General features: G+C 50.0%; 1 protein-coding gene across 1 annotated transcript in view; it reads left to right on the top strand.

Moving 5' to 3' along the window:
• Positions 1-3481: 3481 nt before the first annotated feature.
• Dap (death associated protein) overlaps positions 3482-24633 on the top strand; it is a 39953-nt gene continuing 18801 nt past the window's right edge. The window contains exons 1-2 of the mRNA XM_057789812.1: positions 3482-3685; positions 12634-12730. Of these exons, the coding sequence (XP_057645795.1) occupies positions 3631-3685; positions 12634-12730 (152 nt within the window). The 5' untranslated portion in view covers positions 3482-3630. The remainder of the gene's footprint in view (positions 3686-12633; positions 12731-24633) is intronic.

Below are 24633 nucleotides of genomic sequence, written 5' to 3'. Positions count from 1 at the left end.
TGAGGCTGCAGCAGAGACAAACCTGAGGCTGCAGCAGAGACAGACCTGGGGCTGCAGCAGAGACAGCAACAGTTCACAGACTGTCCTGGGGAAACCTGGGGGCAGTGAGAAGAGACTAGACTCAGACAGAATGGCTAGGAGATCATGTTTATAATGTACTAAAATCTTACCGTTTTCCACTCTGTCTCAAGGCAATGGTGGAGCTCGTCACTGCAGGATGGGATATGCCGAGGTCATAAATGCAGGTACGGAGAGGATGCAGCTCTCTGGACTTAGGGCAGGGCCTCCTATGTCTGCTCACTACGCTCTCACATCAAGTGCGGTAAGATCATGGTCCTCCGTCTCCACCTGCTGCGCCTCTGCTCTGTGCCGCCTCCATGTGAACACCCTCCCAACTCCAGTCAAGCAGAAAGGCTCACGCTCAGGGCCTTGAACACCTTTCTCCTCACCTTTTCCTAAGCCAGCACAAAACAGTGGGAATCTATTACTATTCTAGAATGTTAATCAGATTCTTCCCTGTGTTGTACTTCATTGTTTTTTTTTTCCTCTAAAATCTCTAAACAAGCAACATGCTTTGAATAGACTTGTGTTCAATCCATAAGGCTTACACAGCACTCTCAGTATGTTATACTATCAACCCACATGTGTCTCAGAGACAATCAAGACGGTGCATTACAGTCTGTGTTAAGACTGGGACATTGAGGCACAGGGAGGGTGGCATTTCTGGAGCTCACACATGGATATGCAGTCAGGATGGATCCTAACATGTCTACAGACCTCCTTCATGGACTCTTTGTTCTGGTCTGCCTGCACAGGAAAAAGTCCAAGCAGAGCCCCGTGGGCTTGCAAAGGTCATGGTGACCTCCACACCCTCCTGGTGCCTGTCTCACTCCCATGCTCTCTGAGATTGATGGACTCCCAGGCGAAGAACCTTCCGGAAGGGTTTTTATATGTGTTTAAGGGCAGTGTTATGTCTTAGCAGCTCTGTCTCCTGGATAGATGCTTTAAAAACAAAGTAACAAAAATATTTTATTATTCAATTTTAGATGCTGGGCTCCCCTGAGATTATTTTGTCTTGCTGAGAGCCTCTTTATCCTCCACGTCTTTGTCGTGTTTATTTTTATACTTATAGCAATTTATATACCCTTGTAAGAAATTTTATATAAGGAGATAAATGCTGTGCCATAATATTGAATCCCTAAAATAAGTGTTATTGCCTCCAATACAGAATCATAATCACAGACTGCACACAGAGTTTCCACAAGGTCAAACATGGCTCCTGGGACAAGCTGGAAACGCCGTTTGTCCACACCCTTCCCTCGTGTCTCCACTAAACACATCTTTTCACATCTGTAGTGCTGCAGGGAACCCGCGTTAATAGTGCCATGACTCTCATCTTCTTTATGGTTTCTATTTTCTCACTTCCAAACAAAGATAGGAGGAGGTTTGCCAGGGTTCAGGTTGGTCATTTCTTTCTTCAAATGTCTTTTACTAAACTACAAGTTCATATGGGGCTGAAATTGACTCCGTGTTCTTTATTGGCTATTGAAGCCCTTCTGAAAATGCCCTGGGTGGTTCCTCAATCACCCCTGTGGCTGAGGACAAGTTGAAACCTCAAGGATCGCTTGCCTCTGTGCCCATGCGTGCACTTGTGTGTGCGTCTGCGTGTGTGTGCATGTGTGTAACATTTGCCACAATCTTGCTTTTCTTTGGCTTTTGGAACCTGTGTGGGATTTTCCCCCATGTGTTTTATATGTGTGAATGCTAAATCAATTATATTTGATTTTATTTATAATTTCTATGGCAAAATAAAGAAATACCTTTAATGCTGTGAAGTTGGGTCAAGAATGAAAGCTACCCTCCCCTTATGAGCCGAATTCACAGTATGAAAGAATTCTGTGTAGTGAGTAAGAATACAAAAATTCTTATCCCTAAGACAGCAGCAGAGGAAGACAAAAAGTCGAGGCTGGAAGAAGAAAGCAGTTGAACTGACACGTACAGAGTTATTTTAATACACAGTGGGGCAATTCCTGTATTTTACACACCGTGATAAAAAAAAATTCCATTGCAGAAACAAAATTATATTCTCTAGCGTATTGTTTTACTAGTGCTTTAAAACATGCAATCTAAACAATGGAAAGAGCGGGGTTCTCTCTCGTTAGCTGACCCTCAGAGTTGGTTGTGATGCAGGAAGCAGTGGATCATGTGGGAGTCTGGAGGAGACCATGCTCACTGCTGAAAATGGTAGATGCTAAGACTGAAAGAATTGAGCCGGGCGGTGGTGGCGCACGCCTTTAATCCCAGCACTCGGGAGGCAGAGGCAGGTGGATCTCTGTGAGTTCGAGACCAGCCTGGTCTATAAGACCTAGTTCCAGGACAGAATCCAAAACCACAGAGAAACCCTGTCTCGAAAAACCAAAAAAAAAAAAAAACAAAAAAGACTGAAAGAATTGGCCTGCCCCTCTAGGAAGCCCCAGAACCGCCAGTGTGGGCCAAGGAGCCATGAGCAAACTATTAAGTTTGCCAGACCCCATCACGAAAGAGCCTGGCGGGGTGTATGTGCTACAGGTTGCATTTGGCATCTGTAAAGGCTTCAAAAATGGGAACCTCCTCTGCTGATGAGAATTTGTTCTCTATACAAGCCTGTAATCCACCTGCCTCATGAGGGCTGTAAGTTAAATAAATACCTCTTTTTATGAGTTACCCGGACTCAAACACTAGTACAGGAGAGAGCACCCAAGGAACGTGTAGGGAAGAAGAGCTGAGACTGATGCATTACAGGTCTACAGGGAAGCAGGCCAAGCTGAATGGCAAGCCAGGGTGGCCTCCGGACTGGACAAGACACAGCATCCCTAAAGCTAAAGAGGATCCACAGCTGTCTCCAATGCTACTACAAGATCAAGGGCACTGGACAAGTGATCTTTGGATTTGGCAGCGTGGGGCCAGGGAGGGGGCTCGTCAACACGTTGTGGATTGAGAAAAGAGTAGAAGGGTGTGGCACCCGGCCTCTTTGAATAGCTGTGTCGTCAAAGGTACATATGTAACCCAAAGGGGATGGTGGCAGGCCTTTTCCTAAAGACAGGAAATGTGCCACTGCTGATCTTTGTAGAGCTGTGAGTTCTGGAGAGGCACCGGATGGGTCGCGCAGCGGAATGGGCCAAGGAGCCATGGACAATGAGCTGATAGCTGAGAGATGAAACAGGCCGCTGTCATCTCTGAACAAAACCCGGCGCTGAGGTCTCGAACCACCGGCGGGCGATGCTACCCTCGGGGACAGCTAGGCGGAGGAGCCTCATTGCTCGTCCTGCTCTCCAGCGATCGCGGAGCCGCGCACCCTCCACGGACACGCGCCTTGTCACTCTGCCCGGCTAGCTGCCAGCAGACAGACGTGGCGCTGGCCGCTGCGCACGCTCCACACGGCCAGGGCGGGGCAGGGCGGGGCGGCTCGCCCAGCGCGAGTGGGCGTGGCCCTGCCACGCAGCCGCCCGGAGCCGCGCCCTCGGCCCAAGGCGGCAGTGCGCGTCCCCGAGCCGCGCGCGCCACACGCCTTCCTTCCCTCCGGGACCTCGCGCGCGCGCATCCGCCCACCCCTCCGCCGCCGCCGTCGTTGCCCCTCGAGCCAGTGGCGCCATGTCTTCGCCTCCAGAAGGGAAGCTGGAGACCAAAGCCGGACACCCGCCCGCCGGTACTGACTGGTTTGCACTTTGTCTCGGGGCGCCGGGCGGGGGCGGGGCAGGATCGGGGTTCCCCGGGTCCCGGACCGGGGCGATGCGCACGCGCGCAGGTGAGCGGGGGCTCCGGGTTGCAGGTGAGCGGGACGCGGGCGTCCAGCCCTCCCCGGGGGGGACCCGTAGCCACCTCGGGAGTCGCCGCGAGTGCCCGCGCTAAGCCCAGTTGTACAACTCAGAACTCAAACGTCGGCAGCTTCCGCTGAGATTGCACAGATGTTTGGGGGGAGTCCCCAACAATTAAAAGGCAGTGTTATGCCGTGATGATTAATCGTGGGCTGACAGCGTTTCACACTGACAGACCAAAGGAGCGGAAATAATCCCGATCACTAATCACCTGGCATGGCTTTCTCTCCTCATTTTCTTTTCTCATCCAGCTTTCTCTTGAAAGTGGTTAAAGTAATATTTTTAAAGCAAACCCTCAAACTCTAAGCCAAGGCAGTTAAGTTCAGGAAAGAGGCGCCTTTCTTAGGAAATGGCAAGCAACCTCTGTGCGCTTTGGGCGCCGCCTCCACTCAGTTCCTGTTTGTTCCTCCGTGGCTGCCACGCTGGTGGGGCTAGGTGGCAAGGATACCTGTGGGAACACCCCTGAGAGGCGGCTCGAAGGCCGCGGGTCCCAGAAACCAAGTCTTTTTAGAGCGCCTCCAGGTCTCGGCGGCACACGCTCTGAACCAGGGCTTCTCCCAGCAAACCTTAGAGGACTGTGCTGGGTGGGGGCACATCTGTGCTGTCTCTCTGTTGTAAAAATGTCACACCTCTGCAGCTGCTGGCCCCCACGTGAGGACAGGAGTGATGGAAAGGCGGTGCACTGTGACAGCTCCTCTCCGCTAACCTCACGGGGTGTAGGAGCTGTGGTGGAAACACTCTGTGTTTGCTGTAAGATTCCATCATGGAGTATGTAATGCTCTGGGTTCTAATCCTCGCTTCGGACCAAACAAAACCACCCTTGGAAAGACTTCCTTTAAGACACAGACTCCAGCCCCTAACCAAGCCTATCCAAAACTAGTGCCTGTTTTGCAAAGGAAAAATTAGTCTTCTCCAATAGAGTCTAATTTTTCAGAGTAGGCCCCATGCTCCGTAGGTAGATGACCAAGGCAAAATGAACTCAATGGTATTTTTTTGTAGATTTCCTGTCTTGTGTTGCTTTGGGTTTTTTGTTTGTTTTGTGGGGTTTTTTTTTTGTTTGTTTGTTTGTTTGTTGGTGTTTTTTCTTGTCTTATTAGTGTTTTGCTTTGTGTGTTTTGGTTTCTGGTTTTGTGGTTTGTGTGTGAGAGAGAGTGTGTGTTTAATTTTCTTTTTTAAAAAAAAGTGAAGTTGGATGGGTAGAGAAGTGGGGGAGGAGTTTGGGAGGGGAAAATCATAATCAGACTATATTGTATAAAAACTTTTTTCTATTAAAATTTAAGAAGAGCAAAACCAAAGAACAACAAAGAAAGATTTCCGTTAAGGAAAACCCTGACCCTTAACTCTTAAAGGAGTAATTTGGGTCCAGCTGCCTGTGGATCTGTGCTGCTTGGCCTGACCCACAATGCAGGATTCCAGGCTGAGGCGAGGGGCCTGTGCTCAACAGAGACTCAACTGAGTCTCCCTGGAGAAGGAGTTCATTAATGTACGCCTCTTAGAAAGACAATGAGTCAAAACAACATTGATTAAATTGCTCACAGAGACTATGAGGCACACCTCAGGATCAGAGGAAGGAAAAGCTCACTTGGAGAAACTGGAGAGTTCTAGTTTTACTTCAGTTTGCATTAGAAATAGAATACCTTGTTTGTGCCTGTGGAGCTGTGCACTTGGGCTCTAAGTTTAGAATTTTGGGGCATGACATTGTGCTTCTCTGGGACTCAGGGGTCTCCTCACCTGATGTTAGAGGCTGGACCAGACGGTCTTCCTCTGGGGTAACTTTTGGTGGGGCCTGGCCTTGGGACTGTAACTTTTGCTCCTTTGCGTGTTTGTTCCTCTTGTTAATCAAACAGACCGTGTGACCTAAGGGCAAGCCCTTTAACTCAAAGGACACTAAGGTCTGTGAGTGGAAATCCCAAGGCCACCGAGACCCGCAAGCCCAGAGGAGTGGGTGGAACCGCGCTGATGGCAGGCTGTGCTTCTCAGCTGCACCCTCCTGTGTAGTGTGTGTTTCTCCTTATCTGCAGAAGTTCCTTTCTGTGGCCGGGAGGCCAGTGTGTGCCCTGTTTTGTCTGGCAATGTGAGAGAGCAGCAGTGCTGCAGGATAAATGTTTGTAGAAAGAAGAAAGGGCCACCCACTAGTAAAAACAATAAAGGATTGCCAAGAACACAGTCCGTAAGTCAAAATGACTCGTAAGAACTTCGGGAAAGCTTTCATTAAGTGCTTACATTGTATAACAGACTTGTGCTTAAATCTTTCATTGGAAGTAATAAAATCCTCTTACCACGCCTCTTTTGCTGTCCTCTCTTGTGTTCTCTCTTTATTGGCCTCTCCAGTCCCTACAATGCCCGTTTTCTTAGCTGCACCTACCTCCAGTCTCCCACTCTCCTGGCTTCCCTTCCTGCCTGCGTCTGTTCCTTCAGGGGCTGGCAACATTACCTAGAATGAGACACTTAGTAAACAGCTCCACGAAAGTTTCCCCAAGGCCTGTCTGCCCCCACCCCTCGCCTCACTTTCTAATGCCACGCCTACAGCCTCCCTGCTGTCCTCATTTGCACAGGTAGTGAACAGCTAGAGTCAGCATGATGGAAGCAGTAACTAGACTCTGGTCAGTGTTACAACCATACCAGGAAGTATTTAAGTGCTGGGCACTTTGACTGCAGTGGCCTACCGTCAAGATACTGTGGGCAGTGCCATTTAAATCATTGGCAGAGCTATTTGGGGTGACTTACTAAACCTCTAAGAGCTGGTTATGGGAGGTGGGGGTCTGACCTGAAGGACCTCAGCAGCCTGACAGTGTCCATCGCTCATCAGAGGCCACTCCCAAGCTGTGAGGTTGGAGAGGTGGTTTGCAAAGAAGGACTGCTGCACAGAGACCTTCCTGGAATAGATGGCACTTCTCTGTGCTCTGCATGCATCTTCCTGACAGCAAGCCAGGCAGCCCAGACTGTAGCCCTCACTGCTGCTCCTCACCAGAAAATGCCTATGGAGAACGGGGGTGGTGGGGGTGAGCCCATTGGTTTCACTGTTCTTGCTAAGGCAGCAACGCATTCAGAAGCTGCATTAGTTCTAACGGCAGCCGTGGCCTTCCAGGCTGCCCAGACTACACGCAATGACTCACCCCTGCCAGTCCCCATGTGAACTGGATAAAGACTCGCTTGGCAGATACACGTTTCAGGCTTATAGCCCCCACCACGTGTACCCATTGCCCAGGGGAGCCAACACGATAAGTCGAGTTTCATAAGTCTGATAAAGTGATCCCATCACGTGTTGCTGCTTTTCTGTAGGGCTTTCCCCCAGAAGTTGTCAAATGAAAATGTGAACGTGGCTGTTTATGTCACGTACGGCGGGAAATAGGCCACTTGCTATTTTCAGCAACACCGATAATTCAGCTCCATTGCATTAGTCATTCAGACATGGCTTCAGGATTCATTAAAGCCTGCGGATGATAATTGACCCTGAAGTACTCTCTTGCAGGAAGTTTTTGGGTTATCCAGGCTGTTCTGTTGCCAGAAATGAAAGGTGAATTTGCCTTTTTGTAGCGAGCATCCTGTCATACACATGGTAAGCAGGTTCCCATGTTCAGCCAGGGAACCCAGCCATTGACCACCGGTTGAAGGGAGAAAGCACCCTCTGCTTCCACTCCCAGCATGCTACGGGGCACACCATGCTTTAGTGACTGTTTTGTTTGTTTCCATCAGGGTTGACCTAGCATTTGTAATGTGGTTACAGTTACCTCCCCTATTCCTTAGACAGCTCCAGCTAGCTTCCCTTCTGGAGCCTTCTGTATGTGTCCTCACATGGTTGGTGGCCGTCTCACACCCATATCTCAGGCATCGTTTTGCTTACACAGGAAATATTCCCTTTTTAAAACAGTCTGAACTGAAGAAGTCAAAGTTCCTTTTTCTTCTGTTGAACCTCCAACAAGGAGCTTCATGGAGTCCCGGGCACTTTCTGCCCTATGATGCTGCCCTGTCTGCACAGGCTGCCACAGAGGGTTGAATGTGGTGGAATATCAGGTCTCTGGCGGGGCCCGTGAGAGGCAGGCTTTGCTGTGGTAGTTTCTGCAGGTAATTATAGTAAACTTGGTGGTTTTAAACCATGATGAGCTTAAAGTCACTAGACAAATGATTGTGTTTATTTCAAGTCGAGTGGGAAATAGTGCACTTTGCTCTTTGTAGTCCTAGACTTAGCTTTTTTTTTTTTTTTAATCTCAGTAAATGCAAAATAATTCAGTTCTTCCTTGCACAGTCTGGGAAGAGTCTAGAGTAGGTGTCACAGTGCTCAGGCCAAGGTGTGAGCAGGGAGGGATATTGTCCTCTGGAAGCTCTGGGGGGAGCCTTCTCCGTGCTGACTTCACCCGCATGCCTTGGTTTGTAGCCCCTTCCTCCATCCCCATTGGGACCCTGACTCTTCTCTTTCCTCTTTCCACATCTAAAGACCTTTCTGATTACATGGTCCACGTGGCTAATCGAGAGTAATCTTAGGTTCAGACGATTGGCTTTCAATTCCCTCTGCAAGCATCCTTTCCATCCTTGCCATAGAACACATTCGTAAGTTCTGGGGAGAGGAGATGTTAAAAGTAACACCACAGTCACTGTTCCCCGTTCTGTTGCCCATGACCCAGCTAAGTGGCCTTGACCCAGTTGCCACGTGGGTCCAGAGGTGGCATCGGCCAATACCTAACAGTCCCTGCCTCCAGGATTTCTGATGAAAATTCTCCCCAGCACCTCCAGCAGTCGGGTCCTGCTTTCTCTCGTGACTGACGAGACAGCTGTGTGGTGCCTCTGCTCTAGACGCAGTGACGTGGAAGATGGACACAGCCTTCATTGGTCCATTTCCTCCCCGGCCTGTGTGGCTTAAATCAGCAGCCTGCACCCTAACTGAAGAGCGTTGCTCTCTTCCACTTCCCCTCAGCTTCCTTAGTGATGAGCTGTCTGAGGTGCAGGATCAGGGCATGGGGGGCGGGGGGGCTCATAATTTTAGCGCATACCACGGAGAGCCTCTGGAGACTACATGGTCTGGGGCAGAGGGTTCTCGCTGGGATTTCCCACAACTGACAAGTAGATAGGCCAGACATCAGCACCCAGTGTCCACCCTTGCTGCTGCCCCTCACATTCTCCACCTTTGCCTTATAGAGCTCACACCCTGGGCTATGTGAGCGTCCACTGAAGCCAGGCAGGTATGGCAGAGTTCACGATGACTGGAGGCTTCCCATTTCTTGGCAGATCAAGAGACAGTGCCCAGGACTGGAACCAGGGCTGAGTTATGATCTCCAAAGCCTCCCTACCCCCTCTAGCTGTCTATGTCCATCTGCTAGGTGGCATGTCTCAATGGTCCACAGTCTTGCTAAGCAGAGCCAGCAACCAGAGGCCAAGGGCTTCGAACACAGCTGCGTGAGGCATGCCACATTCAAACCTTGGCATCCGCTGTTGCCCTTCCCATGCTAAGAAATCCATCAGAAGGATGAGAGGACCTGAACGGAAACAGTTACAGCCTCTCTCTCCACAGAGCTGCTGCCTCCACCAGGAGCGACTCTTGCTGTCTCGGGCAGGGAAGAGACAGCACATGAGCCGCAGCCACCAAGCTCAGGAGCCAACAGAGGTAGACAGCAAAGGTCGGCACACAGAGACCTCAGTTGAGGAAATAGCGGGACAGACAGCTGCAGGACAGAGGTACCTGAAAGAGATACATGGTTAGAAACAAGGGAGGACCAAGTCCCCAGCAAAGACCTGATAATGACGTGGAGACAGAAAGTTACTGAAAATCAGTTGTTGAGATAAAAGGCAGATTTTCTGGGAGCATGGTTAAACAGGATCGATCGCTTCTGTGGACAGCTCCAGGGTTCTGCAGACCATGAGAAACCAGCATCCTTGTCTTTCCAAACCTAAGGCTAGCTATGTTTCCCGGGAAAATCAGAGTCCAGACCTGAGAAGACCCTGTCCACATGCACTGTAACCTTGCCCATTCCCCGTGACCCGGCAGGATCCATCTACACCAGGAAGCCCAGAGACTAGCTGACGACTCCGTTCCATGCGATACTGGCCGTGCCGTAGTAGAAGAGTAGAGAGCCGTCCTCAGGAGGAGAGGCGGGGCTCTGTCTGTCCTCGTTTAGGGGTCTCTATCTTAGGGGGGGTCCCCATCTCTGGCAAGTGCGTGCAATGGAAAATAATTCTATTTCAAAGCAAACAGTTTATCCTGAGTCACAGGAACACGGGTTTGGGTGACTGACATAATCCCTCTGAAAGACTTACTGAGCTTCTGTAGCCTCAGGAGAAGTCACCAGTCAGTACAGTCAGCAGATGCCTTGTTGGGAGTGTCGGGCAGGTGGGCCGTCCCCAAGTGGGAAATCTTTCCTATAGGTTTCAGATAGCACTTCATTCTTAGTTTTAGGTCTGGTAGAGGCTACGGGTCTGCTGGGCTTAGCATAAATACATTTTTCGAGAGCTGTCCAAGTCTTGAGAACATTAGTTTAGAGGCTGAAAGGCAACGGCCTACAAGATTCCATCACACACTGTCACGGTGCTCAACCTGGGCTAGCTCAGGCATTCTCCAGGGTCTCGAGACAGATCAGCTTTAAAGAACTTCAGTGCCACACCCTGGTGTGAGCTTGGTGAGCACAGGGCACATGCAAACCCTGTCCTGGAACAATGCTATTAAAAGATGATACTCAGGATTATTGGGGGGCAGATATATCTGCTGTCAGATATATCTGGGGAGACTTCATCGTTGCCTGAGGTTTCTGTCCTGCCTGGTTCCCACAGTCATTAAGTCCCAAAGAAATCACACAGGAGTCTACATTAATTATTAACTGATTGGCCCATTAGCTCAGGCTTCTTATTAACTCTTATAACTTACATTAGCCCATTATTCTTATCTGTGTTAGCTACATGGCCCAATACCTTTTTCAGTGACGTAGTTATATCTTGCTTCTTCTGTGTCTGGACAGGACTGCAGAGGGAGCTTCCTTCTTCCCAGAATTCTCCTGTTCTCAATGACCCGCCTATACTTCCTGCCCGGCTACCGGCCAATCAGTGTTTATTTAAAACATAATTGACAGGATATAGACAATTGTCCCGCACCACTTCTTGTTCCATCCCACCTAAAAGCTTCTTGATGCACATTAGCTCAGTGAAGGCTCATAAGATGTCCCTTGGACCCATCTGGGGCTGGGGAGATGGCCGAGTTGGTAATGTGCTTGCTCCAAAAGCTTGAGGATCTGATTTCAGATTCCTGGCACCCACATAGAAGCTAGTTCGTGTCTGTAATTGCAGTGCTAGGGAGATGGAGATAGACGGCTCCTCAGAACCTGCTTCACTCAAAAACAACAGGTGGAGGAAAGATTGAGAAACACTTAGCGTCCCAGAGAAATATCCAGTATCCACCCTCGGCCTCCACACTCTCGCACGCATGGTAATCCATTAGATTCTGTCTACCTGGCATTTCCTCATTTTTTCCATCCTACACGCTCCACCTCCACCCCTTCTTCCCTGGCTAGCTTGACTACAATTACAGGTAAAAAGTGGGGGTGCACACGTGTAGAAATCAGAGGCCCCGTCATGGTGTACGCCGGTCATTTCTCAGTAGGGTATACAGGGTTTATATGGAACCCATCTATCCCATGCCTATATACAGACCCAAGGAAATGAACACACAGACACAGAAAATTATATAAACGTTATCCAGCGCTGCAGTGCTCATAACAGCCCAAACTGCCAACAACCTAAGTGCCCATCACCTGGTGAGAGGGTAAATCAAATATGTGCTATATCCATGCAGAGGATTGATTGTATTTGGCATTAAAGAATGAAGGCCTAATGCATGGGGTAACATAAGTCAACTTTGAAAATAAAGGAAAAGAGCCAATGACCAAATTCTGTGTGTTCTGTGATTTCTTCTCTACCCTAGATGTCCAGAGTAGGACTGTTGGTTACCAGGAGCCCAAGGAGGTATGGGCGGGGAAGGCTCTTCATGGGTGTGGGATTTCTGCGTGGGGTGAGGAAAAGCAGTGATAGCATGGTCTCACCGCTCTGAGTACACTCAGGCCGTGTTAGACCGTCTAAACAGGCTAGCTCCGTGGTACAGGAAGTGTGTTTAAAAGCTGCTTTTAGAAAGAACATGACTTCTGCCAACAGCGGCCTTTTGGAGCACTGTTTGGGAAGGAGGGTTGCTCTGAATGGCTTTGCGGCCCAATGCTGGGCTCTGAGATTCACCCAGTACGTGTCTCTCTTGAGAAGAACCCATCGGAGCTGAGAGAACAGCCATTTCAGCCCAGGGCTCATTCTGAAGCCTGTGGACTTGAGTCCGGATTCCTGGCACCCACCCAGAAGCTGGGCGTGATTCATGTCCGTAACCCCAGTGCGAGGGAATTTCCCAGAACCTGCTGGGCAGCCATGGCTATGTCACCCTGTCCAAACCACTGGTGTTTGAAGAAATCAGATCACGAGGCAGACTTTAAGCGGCCCGTGTTTCGTCCGTATGACACAGAGAGCCCAGAGTAGCCACGTTGTCACCTGGCTTATGTTCCGTTCACACTGCTGTTCTTAGAAAGTAGTTAGAGGCAATCAGAAAGGAACACAGGAACCTTGGGAAGTTTCTAAGGTATAAAAGGACACCGAGGACTGTTATCAAGTCCGTCTCCTCTACATCACGCTACCCTCCCCCTGTTTATGATTGTCACTGTCCCTGGCATCCATTCGATAAGCGTGGCCTTCCATCAGGTACCCCAGATCCACAGGCAGACACCCTTCCACCCTGGTCACCCCACCTTTGTTTTTATTTCAGTGAAAGCCGGCGGAATGCGGATTGTGCAGAAACACCCACACACGGGAGACGGGAAGGAAGAAAAAGACAAAGACGAGCAAGAATGGGAAAGCACCAGGTGAGAGACAGCTAGTGACGCGAGCAGACTGTGCAAGTGACCACTTGGTTAAATATTAATGCTGTCTGTGCGTCCAGCACCTCTTGGACTTCCAGCCCGCACACTGTGTGAGGCAGGGCTCTGCGCTAGCAGGAGGGAGACGGTGCATTTGGAGTGTGCTGTCTGGCTCACCTCCGCCAGGCACCCTGTCCTCTGGTCTAACCAGGGCTGCTGAGCCCAGGAGCTGAGTGTGCATACCCTCACCCTGTAGCCCTTTAGTCTGGCACTCTGGAGGGGGCAGGGAGACACAGCTTCCACCCCTCCTGGCAGGCACAGGGTGGAGGAAATGGATTCTTGTGCCTGGTGGTTCTTGGTGCTCAGGTCTCTCTGCCCAGTCCCGAGACGTGTGCACTGCCCATCTGTGGACAGGAGCTCTCCACTAGGGCTTCTGCCTGGAAGCTCCTGTGACCACTCACACTGTGGAACCTCAACATCCTCACAGGTAGGGTAGGGAACCGACTTGGGAAATGCTCTGCAGGCAGATCTGTAATAAGCAAGGCTACTCTCCAAGTGACCGTGTGTGTCCTTCAGTGGCAGCCCCAGCCCTCCGGGGTCCTGCATTCTGTTTGCCCCTCTCTGTCGGCCACCTGTTTTCCTTGAAGGTTCTGATCTCAAAGCTTGGTTTGAGGGCTGCATCCTCCATCGTGAATAACCGTGTCATATCATCGCCACCACAGACGCAGCCGTGAATACACCCATGTGGAATTCCGCTGCACACGGTGTCTCCACTCTAGCAAGAAGGAAGGAGGTTGTTGGCCAGGAAAGGGAGTGGTCCAGCCTCTAGATTTCGAGAAATGGAAAGTTACCTGTGTGTAGGAGCCAAGACAGGGTGGCCCCTTGTGCTTCTTCTGACTTTCCAATGAGCGGAAATGCAGCAGCTAAAATCACGGAGGAGTGGCGTTGAGAGGAAGATGGGGTGTGCCCGCCTTATATTACAGTATCCTCTTCTGAAGGATTAATCAATCCCCCCACCCACACACATCTGTAGAGCCGGGGAGGATGGAGCAAGCTGATTGCAAAGTCGAGTCTGCAGAGCTGCAGGCAAAGTCTCTGTTGTGCTACCCTGGAGTCAGATTGCTGTGTTCCTGTGGGTATATTGGCTCTGGCTTGGCTCTTCATCAATGTGGCTAAGCCATGTGACCTAATGGGAGCACATCCCGAGTGGGAGAAATCTGCACAGCAGGCTGTCGACTTGTGCTGATGCAGGCATCGGTCCTGGTGCCCCGTGTGACGGTGCAAGCTTGACTTTGCCTCCCTCCCTGTTCTGTGCTGGGTGTCTGAGTAATAGTCAACATAGCTCAGTAATGATTATCGCTGTTGCTTCTTTGGGGATTTTGAAAATACTTTATTGCTTTTCTGTGTGTGCGCACATATGCCACAGACCACCTGTGTACCTTCACCATAAAGAGATCGGGGAGTTACCAGTTTTCAGCGTGGCTCCAGGGACAGGGCTGGCATCGCTTTATATGTGGAAAAACCCTGTTTATTTCCAGAATGTATAGAGTATGTAGTCGTCCTCCGGGGAGTGGCACTGGGTCTGCAGTTGGGCAGACTTTACTCTCACAACCTTAAGCTTTTACTCCGGATGTGAAAATAAGGCTGGTGTCTGCGTCCCCTGACAGTCTCCCCCTTAGAGTCACACTGCAAACTCTCTTTTAAACATCTCCTGGATGTTTGAGACTATTGAACTCATTTCTGGTGGCTTCCTCCTTCCTCTTGGAGACAGAGCAGTGATTACACAGAAGATGAACGTTCGGAGCCCCGAGGAGGTCATTTTGTGACCCAAGGAGTCTCACAACCTCCCTGGCAATTATTTCTTCACATGAGCTTATGCAGCCCTTAATCTTTAATTTTCCAGGGATTTAGAGATGCCTTATGCTGCCTGGCTGTTTTGAGATACTAAATGTAAGAGAAAAATGAAAACCATGAAAATGGGGGCTGGAGAGATGTCCCAGTGATCAAGAGCACTGGCCGCTCTTGCAGAGGAACCACGCTCCATTCCCAGCACCTTAGGGAGCCTCCCAAGCATCTCTGACTCCAGCAAGATGTCCAGTGGCTCTCTGGCCTCTCCAGGCACTAGGCACATGTGATACATAAACATATATGTAGATAAAGTGCTCAGCACTAGGTGCCTTGGGTATATATACATATGAATATGTATATATAGACATATATGCTCATGTTCCTAAAATAATAAAAGGTAAAAAGAAAAAGCCTTGAAACTAAGACCACTCTCCCTTGGTGTTCCTGCTGTTCTCCCTGTACTCCCGATACCATATGTGGGAACTGCTAGCCACACCTCTCCTGAGGACCAAGCCTTCATCTGTAGCACTTGCTGTTTTGTGATCTAAATACTCCCGCCACGGCCTGCTTTGAGTAGAAACATGGGATGGCTAGCACAGGCCTGTGAAGAGGGACCGTTAGCTAACGCTCAGAGCGGAGCTAGCTCAAGCATGTCAGGGACTGCGGTCCCCTTGTACATAGCTAATGTTTGTTGTTTATAGTTCATAGTCTTGAAAGAGGTTAAAGAGATGAAGTCATTTATGATCTACTGTAGATGTCCACATATGTATTCTGCCTGGTGTCCTACAGTGAAGGGGTGTGTCTTGGAAATAGGCCAAGTCTGCTCCTCAGACACTCCTGAGTTGAAATTCAGCCCCCACTGTGAGGCAGAGACGGTGAAAAGGTCAGACTAGCAGGCTTTAAGAGGTGGTTATGTAAGGCATGGCCTGGGCCCCATGAATGGATTCTGGTGGCTTTGTACACGACAAGACGGAGGCACAGGAAAGTGATACATTTGCCATACCCCCAAGCTGCCCCGCACCCCCTTGGAGCTGTCACCAGACGCAGCCCCTGACCTTGGACTAGACCATGAGCCGAGGTGGACGCTCTTTTCTTTACAACTACATCACTACATTATATGGCAGAAAATGGCCTGTGACAGAGTGTCTCTTGGGGATGGATCCTTTCGTCTCTCTCTCATCTGTCTGAAAACATATTTGTTCTGCTTTAGCTCTGGGAAGATGGTGTGTTTGTTAGCCTCTTTGTCCCTGGGACAGAACGCCTGACATAAACAGCTTAGGAGGAGGAGAGAATGCTGTGCAGAGGGTCTGTGTCTGCTCGTCCGGCTCTGTGCTGGAGGAGTCTGTGCTGGCACAGGTCTTCCCTTAGGATGCGCAGGAATAGAGGGCTCTGGACCATGGCAACGGTGTCTCTGTATGCCGGTTTTGCCGGCTTCCCCACTCTGTCTCATGGCTACACTGACACAGATCCTCCTGTTCTGCCATGCCCTCCCTTCCATGATGGACTGAGCTTTCCAACCTGCGCCCAAACCAATCTTTCGGTTGTTCTTGTCAGGCATTTGGTCACATGATAAAACCAGACAGAGAACTGGAACTAGTAATGGGGTCATCTCTGTGACAACCTGGCTGTGTGATCCAGCAAGAGCGTGGAGGTGCAGAGCAGAGACGTAACTGTGGGAGACACGTGGCCCTGGGGCTTTACAAAGGAACGGGAGGTCTCCTGAGCACCCCGTCCTTCCGCCACAGGAGAAGCTTGATTTCCTGAGGCATTGTAGAAGTGATTCACAGCTGCTCTGCTTCAGGGTGGCACTGGCCATGCCCAGCCTGGAAGAAGCGGCTTCTGCACAGCCAGCAGTGTCTGAGTTTCCGTGACTTGTAGACCTCACACACACCGCCTCCTCCTGTCACGTGTCTCCATGTCCATATTTCCCCTTCTTCCTGCATTAGGGCCTCACCTTGGTGACCTTCCTCTGCCTGTCTCTGCGGAGACACTATTTCCAAATAATGTCGGAGTTTGAAGATTAAGATATCACCAAAGCCCTATAGAATGAGCCCCAAACAAATGCCAAATTATGATCCATTGCGGTCTTACTGGTTCTCTCTGTACGTTATCTACTGGGATAAGAAATAGGGAAATGAGAACTCTGAAGCCAGAGGCTAGCACAGCTGTTTGTCACTTAGGTCACAAGGCCCCCCACATGAGACTGTTTATCTCTGGGCTGTGGTCTGGGTATGTGAACCCTGATGGCTCCGTGTGGTTGACCAATGTGTAAACCATCTGTAAGTTCAGCATTGTCTGTAAGTCCCAACTGCCTGTCGAGTGTCCTCCCCCCCAACATGTATGCAGATACAGGCAGACCAGGGTTGCTTGGTGCCAACAGAACAAACTCAGTGTTGTATCGGGGCCCCGGTGACATGGCAGCCAGAGCTGACCCAGGTTGGTGTGCAGTGGGCTCTGGAGCCTTGCGCTGCACCAAAGGCTCCGTGTCTGTGTATTCAGGGCCTTGTGTGACATGAAAGATCTTTACAGAGGGCTGACTGGTGGCCCCTGTTTATGGACTGAGATGACACAGCTGTCACAAGACCCTCAGAACAAAGCGTATCTGAGTGAGGTACAGTGTGTGAGGATCCCGTGGCAAAGGAGCCTCTCTGCCAGCATTTACTCTTGTCCTGGTTGAGCACTGTAGCAACCCATCTTCCAGGCCAGATGTTCTGTCCAGAGGGCCCCATATTTCGATCTCATGCCCCATCGATTTTAAAGAATATTTCCTGTATTCATTCTGTTGGATTGTTTGAGAAAGGTCTCACTGTATAGTCGAGGCTGACCTCAAACTTGAGATTCCCTTTGCCTGAGTCTCCCAAGTGCTGGGGTTATTGGCTTGTGCCACCATGCCTGGGCCATTTTTCCATTTTACACACACACACACACACACACACACACACACACACACACACACTGGTTAGTTCTATAACTCCATTCTGTAAGTTATATGGTATCTATAAACTAGATGGCAACCTAATTGATAAAGGTGAAATAAGCAATAGCAACCTGATCCTAATATTAGCTATTATGTCAAGGTCCAGCCACCCTTGTAGTGAAGTTTCCCATTAATGATTCAGGATGTGAGCTTAAATTTGTAATGACCTTCTGGGCAATTTCAGGTTTAGTGGGGGCGGACTGCTTCTTGTCAAATCCAATTAGATCATTGGCATTTGCCACATCGTTGGTGATGAACTGAGATGAGATTTCCTTTCCTTTTTGCTCCCAAGTGTGCATTTAGATGAGCTTCACTGTAAGCCGCTTGTCCGTTTTCTGAAAACTCGCTTAAATTCATTCCTAAGGCGGCATTTGAACACAGTTCTAGGCACTTGGGATGAGTCCAGGATGAAGCGAGACAATTTGCCTCGGGAAACCATCAGCCACGCGCATTGCACACCAATTGCAAGGTGCTGAGGGCAGGTGAAGGGACATGGGTCTGGGAGGGGTCACCCCATCTGCTTCCATGGGAGCCCTCAGGACTGCGAGACCTAGTGATAGACAGCCCATGTGTTAGGTGGTAGCCGATTTAACTTAATATGGCTTGTTTCTTCAGGGCAAACAGGTGTGAACGGAGTGGAGCGGGTTCTCGTGTCCATCACTCTCCAAACTAAACTCAAGCCATTCTAAGCTCAGTGCCCGCCTTCTTCACCGATTGGCTCACATCCCAGCGCCCGTCTTGTCATTGTGCACAGCGGGAGTTAAACCTTTCTTCCCAAACACACGGAGCACGAGTTTTACATGATAGGCAAGACTATAACTGCCTTTAAGAAGTTCTAGTTAGGGTCACCTTATGAGCGGAGCAGGGCGTGTGTAGCAAACAGCAGCACCAAGAGTTGGCGCTTTCCCCTCATCCAGCCTGATTTCTCTCACTAAGTGGGCGGCAGAGGAGGGTTGCGTTTGGTTCACAGCCAATCAAAGGTGTCCCCAAACAGGCTGAACTCTTTGAGGCTGGGGATAAGAGTATGAGGTCTCAGCTTCCACGCTGCTGCTGCTAGCGTTCATCCAGCATCTGGCTGCAAAGCAGGTGTGGAAACCAGAAGTGGTTTGTTAGCTTCTCAGTGGCCCCTAGAAGCCAGATGTACCCTCCCTTCTGGTAGGGCTCCTCTCAGCACGTGGAAGAGGGAAGGAAGAAATGAGGCTTTTCTGTATGTGCGCTGCAGGGCTGACCTCTCCGTTCTGTCTGTGGAGACTCCAAGAGTTGCCCTGTGTGTCAGGAATGTTTGCTTACCATGAACATGTGAGCCACGCTTGGGTTTATAAAATGAAATATGTAACAATAACTACATGGAAAACAAGAGCCTTGGTTGAGTCTACTGCCCCATTATTACCGGAACCTTCCTGCTCTTTTAAATGAGCCTGTTGGCGTCAGCTGCCCAACAGCACAATGCTTGCTTGGAAGACGTCTGGCAGATTTTTTAAAGAGGTAGCTTTAAGAAACCTGCTAACTCACTGCCACCTCCAGCTGGTGGGACAGGAGATTGGCCTGGTGCCTATGTGGGGAAAGAGCCCTCTTCACCTTCTTGGCCTCGTTCTGTTGTTGCTCAACTCTCTTGAGGCAAAACGCTCATTGATTTTTATTTGTGTTCATCCCTTGGGGCAGGGATGAACCTTTAGTCATTAAAGGTGAATTACCGTGGATTGAAAGTCTGAGAGTAATGTCACACTCGGAAAGGTCACCTATTCACAGGACAGTGACTGCGTCTGGGGACGCTGTCCCGGGAGTAGTTGACATGCCCCCCTTCTTCATTTATTGTTGCAGCCTGTAAAGGCTTTTTGTACCCCCAAAATAATAGTTCTGTGAGGACATACACTCAAATATTATCTAGAGTTTTAAAGGGGAGAAATCGTGTCTCGTGCCACTGCAAAGAGGATCTTGAAATACTGTGCCAAGTGAAAGAAGCAGGGGTCAAAAGGACACAGCCCGCAGGACTCCATTGGCAGGTCCAGAGCAGAAGCAGGGGCCAAAAGGACACAACCCGCAGGACCCCACTGGCAGGTCCATTTGAGCCTAGGAGGCTGGCGATTTTATACTTTGCTGAGTGGACTTATCAACACAGTGGAGAAGTAAAGCCAGTGGAGGACATGTAGGATTGATCAGCCCCTAAGAAGACCTCACATGGGGACACCCGAATGGAATCTTCCTAAGTAGTGACAGAGACAGCTGGGCCCTGGAGAGACATACGCACACTGAAGCAGCAGAGGTGGGTGGGTGTTACCTAGGCTGACTGGCAGGCTGTCTAGGTAACCTCACGGACTGTGTGTCACTGTGTGTCAGTGAGGTCACCTCACCTCACAGGGTCTGTCCGCCCAGCTTCACTCACTGGAATCTGAACTCTGCACGCTGGCCTGTAACTTATTTCCCCGAGGCTCTGAGAAAATGGAGCAGAAGGTTGTGGTACCCTGGTGGTCATTGTCACCTGTCCCTGGATGGAACCTAAATCTTCCCAGAACCTTAAGGATCCTCTGCTTTGATGTTTTGGAGCATGGTCAGCTCACTAAAACTCAGGACACACTGTGAAGACAAGTAGAAACCCAATACAAATGAATAACAATGCCAGATTACCAGGAGGTCGGTCAGAAGCACACAATTCATAAGAGACTAAGTGTAAATAAATACAAGTGGCAAACAAATAAAAATAAGACCTCACTTTTCTTGTATAAGAGAGGAGAGAGAGAGAGAGAGAGAGAGAGAGAGAGAGAGAGAGAGAGAGAGAGAGAGAGAGAATGAGAATATGAATGATAGATAACCAGGCAGGCTAGAGAGATGGTTCAGTCAGTAAATCCTTTGTCACATAGCATGAAAACGATGTTCAGTCCTCAGGCCCCTCCCAAAAGCTGGGCATGGTGGTTTGTGCCTGTAATCTCTTCTCTGAGGACACAAAAGATCCCCGGGGCTTACTAGCTAGCATAGCTGAGCTGCAGAGACCTAGGTTCACCTAGGTTCAGTGAGAGGCCTGGTCGCAAGAATAAGAAGGTAGAAAGCCATTGAGGAAGAAATGTATCAACCCCCAGCCTCCACTTGCGCACACCTGGGCCAGGGAGAAAGTTTCCTCCTCCTCGCTACTGTTTCTTTTCTGTTCCTGCATCTTGGTTGGCTATCTCTGGGTGCAGAAACATCAGACCACCTGCAGACTGAGCATGCTTGAACCCTCTCCTTCCTGCTTCCGAGGCGCCCTGCTGAGCTCTCATGCTGGAACCAGGGAATTGGCACTTTCTCCTGACTGTCAGGAGAAAACTCCCTCCTCACCAAAAACAAGGCCACAGCCCTGTTCCTCATACACCTCACACCTGAGTACTGTGGCCCCTCCTTAGGTCTGAACGCTGTGGCCCAGCAAGCTAGGAAACACTTTGACTTGGGCTCCCTCTGTCACAGCACTGGCTTGATGGTGGCCGCCTCTCTACTCACAAGCTCCTGGAGCTGCCTCTGTCATATCCTGCTGTGTCAGCCTCCTGCTGTCCTGACGTGCTGACAGTCAGTTCTCCTGGATACCTCACAGTTCTGCAATCTGGATCCTTAGAGCCAAGACCCACCACCAAGATGGCATTGCTGTGTGCAGATGCTTTCCAGGCCTCAGAGGCTTAAGTGCCCACCATTCCTTCACAGGTTCATCCTGAATAGAGGGGATAAAGTCACCCCTCATCCCTGAGACAGCTGCTGGTGTCTCAGTCAAGGAGAGCTGTCTCCATGTCCCCAGAGAAGACAGAGGGATGTCACCAGAGCCCTGCGCAACATCAACCAGCCTCATTTCAGGGGTTCCCTCCTGGGAGGGTTCCACTGCATGCACAGGTGACCCCTGCTGCTCACGACACCACTGCCTCGCTGTGGGAATTGATTCTTAAGGGGCTGCTATTACAAGGATCACTGACCTGGTTTTTATTCCTGTTTCTCTGGAAATGATGGCTGTTTTTCTCTGATCTAGAGCAGAAAGAGAAGAAGCCTTGTATATTTATTCTCTTTCCCAACCTTCTCTCTTCACTCTTAATTCTCTTAAGTCTCAGTTTCTACCCCCCCCCCCCCCCACACACACACACACACATTCACACACAGCGGTAGGCTAGCATGTTGAGGCCAAGGCTGAACAGGACTCGGAGACCTGGTGTCCTGCATCCTGGGACAGGACTTTACCAGCCATGGCCTTCCTCCTCTGGGTGACAGGGAGTGGACAGAACCTCTCCCACTAATGTGATTGCAGCCCACAGGCCAATCTATATCCTCGAATCTGTGGACCTGAGACACATTTACCCCCAGGGCACTGATCCCCTAAGTTGTACACATCCTCCAGCCTATGTGGTACACACTCTAATAACACTTCGTGAGTGTTATTAGAACTCAGTGATAGACTTCAGGGTTTGCTATTCTCCTGTGGGGAAGAGGAGGCTGAGACCCTGTCGACAGAGCAGTGTTGAAGATGTTTTTTATGGGACTCTAATCTGCTTTGCAAAGTATGTCATTTAGCCTGCTGAATTTGTAATTACACGGTGTCCTTTCTGGGCCCTGGAGGAGAAGAGGTTTAGAAGGTTGTTGTGGATGTTGAACAAGCAATTCTGCCTTGCTCAGAAAGTCTCATAACCAAATAATGGCCACTGAAAACTACCCTCAGACTCGGCTAGTTAGTTTTCTCCTGTCTGCGTATCCTGCAGGGAAGCTGATGCGCCTATGGTTGAAGAGTTCAGCCCAGAAAAGCTAATGACATGTTCTCCATCACACTCAAAGAACTGGTGGACTAGGATTTGACTCGGGTGTCTAATTAGGGAGAGGGGTTTGCCATTCTCAGGCACACCCCCTCTGTTCTGGTGATGAGTAGTGTTTCCCCAAAGACCTGGGGCCGGTTATTGAGAAGGGTATGTGTGGGGTCTGCCTGTAACTTTGAAATTCAGAAGCGTCTTCGCAGGATGCAATCGCGTTGCTGGACGCTGGTTCCCAGCGCAGGTCATCTCAGACAGGGACACTGCTGATGTTTCCACTTACTGAGTGTCGGCTCAGGCCCTGGGGGTCACAGGCCCTGGAGCAGTGGGTGTGCAAGTGTGTGTGCAAATGGCACAGGCTTCCGTGGAGATGGCTGTTTCCTCAGCTGCTAGTGTGGAATGACAGTCCACATCCAAATCAGCCGGTCCAGGATCTGAGACCCTGTCCTTCCAGATGGGGACACGCTGTTACACAGGTGGACACCCTGATGTCAGAGACTGGAACTCTCCAAGGCTGTTGCAGAGAAATCAGGAGGGAGAAATACAAATATGGGGAAGTTTGAGTCAGGGTCAAAGCGATGACTCACGGCTGGGAAAGCCTGTTGTAACCCTAAGTGGGGAACACAAAGCGTGCTTTAAATGAGAAGGGCAGAACCACCGGGGCCACAAGCGAAGACAGACGAGGAATGAAGTTTGTTTTCCCTGGGCTGATCTGTTCCACGTGAGACTGTAGATGGAAAGAAAGGAGGAACCTTCTGACTCTGGCAAGACAGCGCCCACAAAATGGTAGCATCAGAGAGGCAGGAAGTAGGCAGGATAGGGCAGGGCAGCGGGCATTCTGCAATCCCTGGGTATCTTTGGGGTGGTTCGAACTGTGCCTGTGGGTGTAGATCTGTCCTCCTGAGAAGCCTGGACAGCCCAAGCCAGGGAAGCAAAGAGCCTCTCCTCCTGCAGCCTCCCTCCTCTAACGTCCCGCCCCCCCCCCCCCCCCCCGCCCCCTGCAACAAGGGCTTGAGCTTGACTCTTTCCTGTTAGGCTTTACAATTTCCTTTTCAGTCAGTGACTACGTGCATGATGCTAAATTAGACAACTAAGGGGCATGTCACCTCCAAGAGTCAGAGTTAAGCATGGACCATTTTCAGCCTAAGCAAAGGAGACTTGAGCTGCCTGGGATTCTGGTCCCTGGCTCCCAGCTTGTCTCTGGGATCCTGACCTGTGACCGCTGGATGGCACAGGCAGGTCACTAAGCTTTGGTGCCTGTGCCCTTGTCCAGAGCCCAGAAATTTTACCTCTGTCTCTTTCCCTGCTGAGACACTTGTGGTGGAAAGAAAGCGAGATGAAAACGAAGATCTGTGGTTGTGAAAAATGTTCAAAGCTCAGCGTGCTTTAGTGACTCCATATTTGTGAGGATCCAGAGCCTGTCTAAAGACTGGAGGAGACCGCAAAGCAGAAGTTGGGCTACAGACAGCTTGCCTGTTGATCCTTGCAGAACTCGCTCTGTGGGGAGGCTAGTTTCCAGTTAGTTAGAAATTACTCTGCCCCAGAATTAGAGGTGCTGTAAAGTTTTTTAATTTTAAAAAAGTGGGATTTATTTATTCATTCATTGTGTGTCTGAGTCTTCTGTCTGCGTGTGTGTGTGTGTGTGCACCATATACGTGCCTTACGCCTGCCAAGGCCAGAAGAGATAGAGTTGCAGGTGGTTCTGAGCCTGTGAGTTCTGGCAGCCAAACCCAAGTCCTCTGCAGTAGCATAAAGTGCTGTTAACATCTGCACCCCTCCCCAGCCTCGTGCTATGAAGGCTTCACAGAAAATGATTGTGCAACCTTTGTACAGAACACAGGAAGTACACGCTGCGCCCAGCAGGACGTTAGTCACACCTCACAGGGCCACTTTCGTGTTGTACGTTTTCTTTGCATCCCCACAACGCACCGTTTGTAGTTGGACATTGGCTGAGTCCTCTTCCAAACAGACACCTGCCAAAGAGTGTGACATGCAGCCCCTGAGATGCAGAGCTGGATGGACAAATCCCCTCTTCAGTGTCTAGCAGAGAAGGCATTACCGTTCAGCACTCTCGGGAGAGTAAGATAAAGGCCTGTGATAAGATGCACAGCCACTGCAGCCCAAGAGTTGATGGGAGCCTGATTTCTCACTTTTATTCCTTTACCTGAGTGTCTGGCCTGGAGCCGGTGACAGAGTCTCCCTCAGGAAAGGACTGTGATAATTAGCAGTTCTAGCTTAGAGTCTCCTTCACTGGAAATGCTCAGCACCTCTTGGGTTTTTTTGTGTCTTTATTGCTGTGCTGATTTGTTCAACCATGTACATGTGTGTCGGTATAC

The sequence above is a fragment of the Chionomys nivalis genome, chromosome 15 (assembly GCF_950005125.1).
Source record: "Chionomys nivalis chromosome 15, mChiNiv1.1, whole genome shotgun sequence".
Taxonomy (NCBI): Eukaryota; Metazoa; Chordata; class Mammalia; order Rodentia; family Cricetidae; genus Chionomys; species Chionomys nivalis.
Note: the sequence above shows the minus strand (reverse complement) of the source record. Positions and strands in the feature narration are given on the sequence as shown.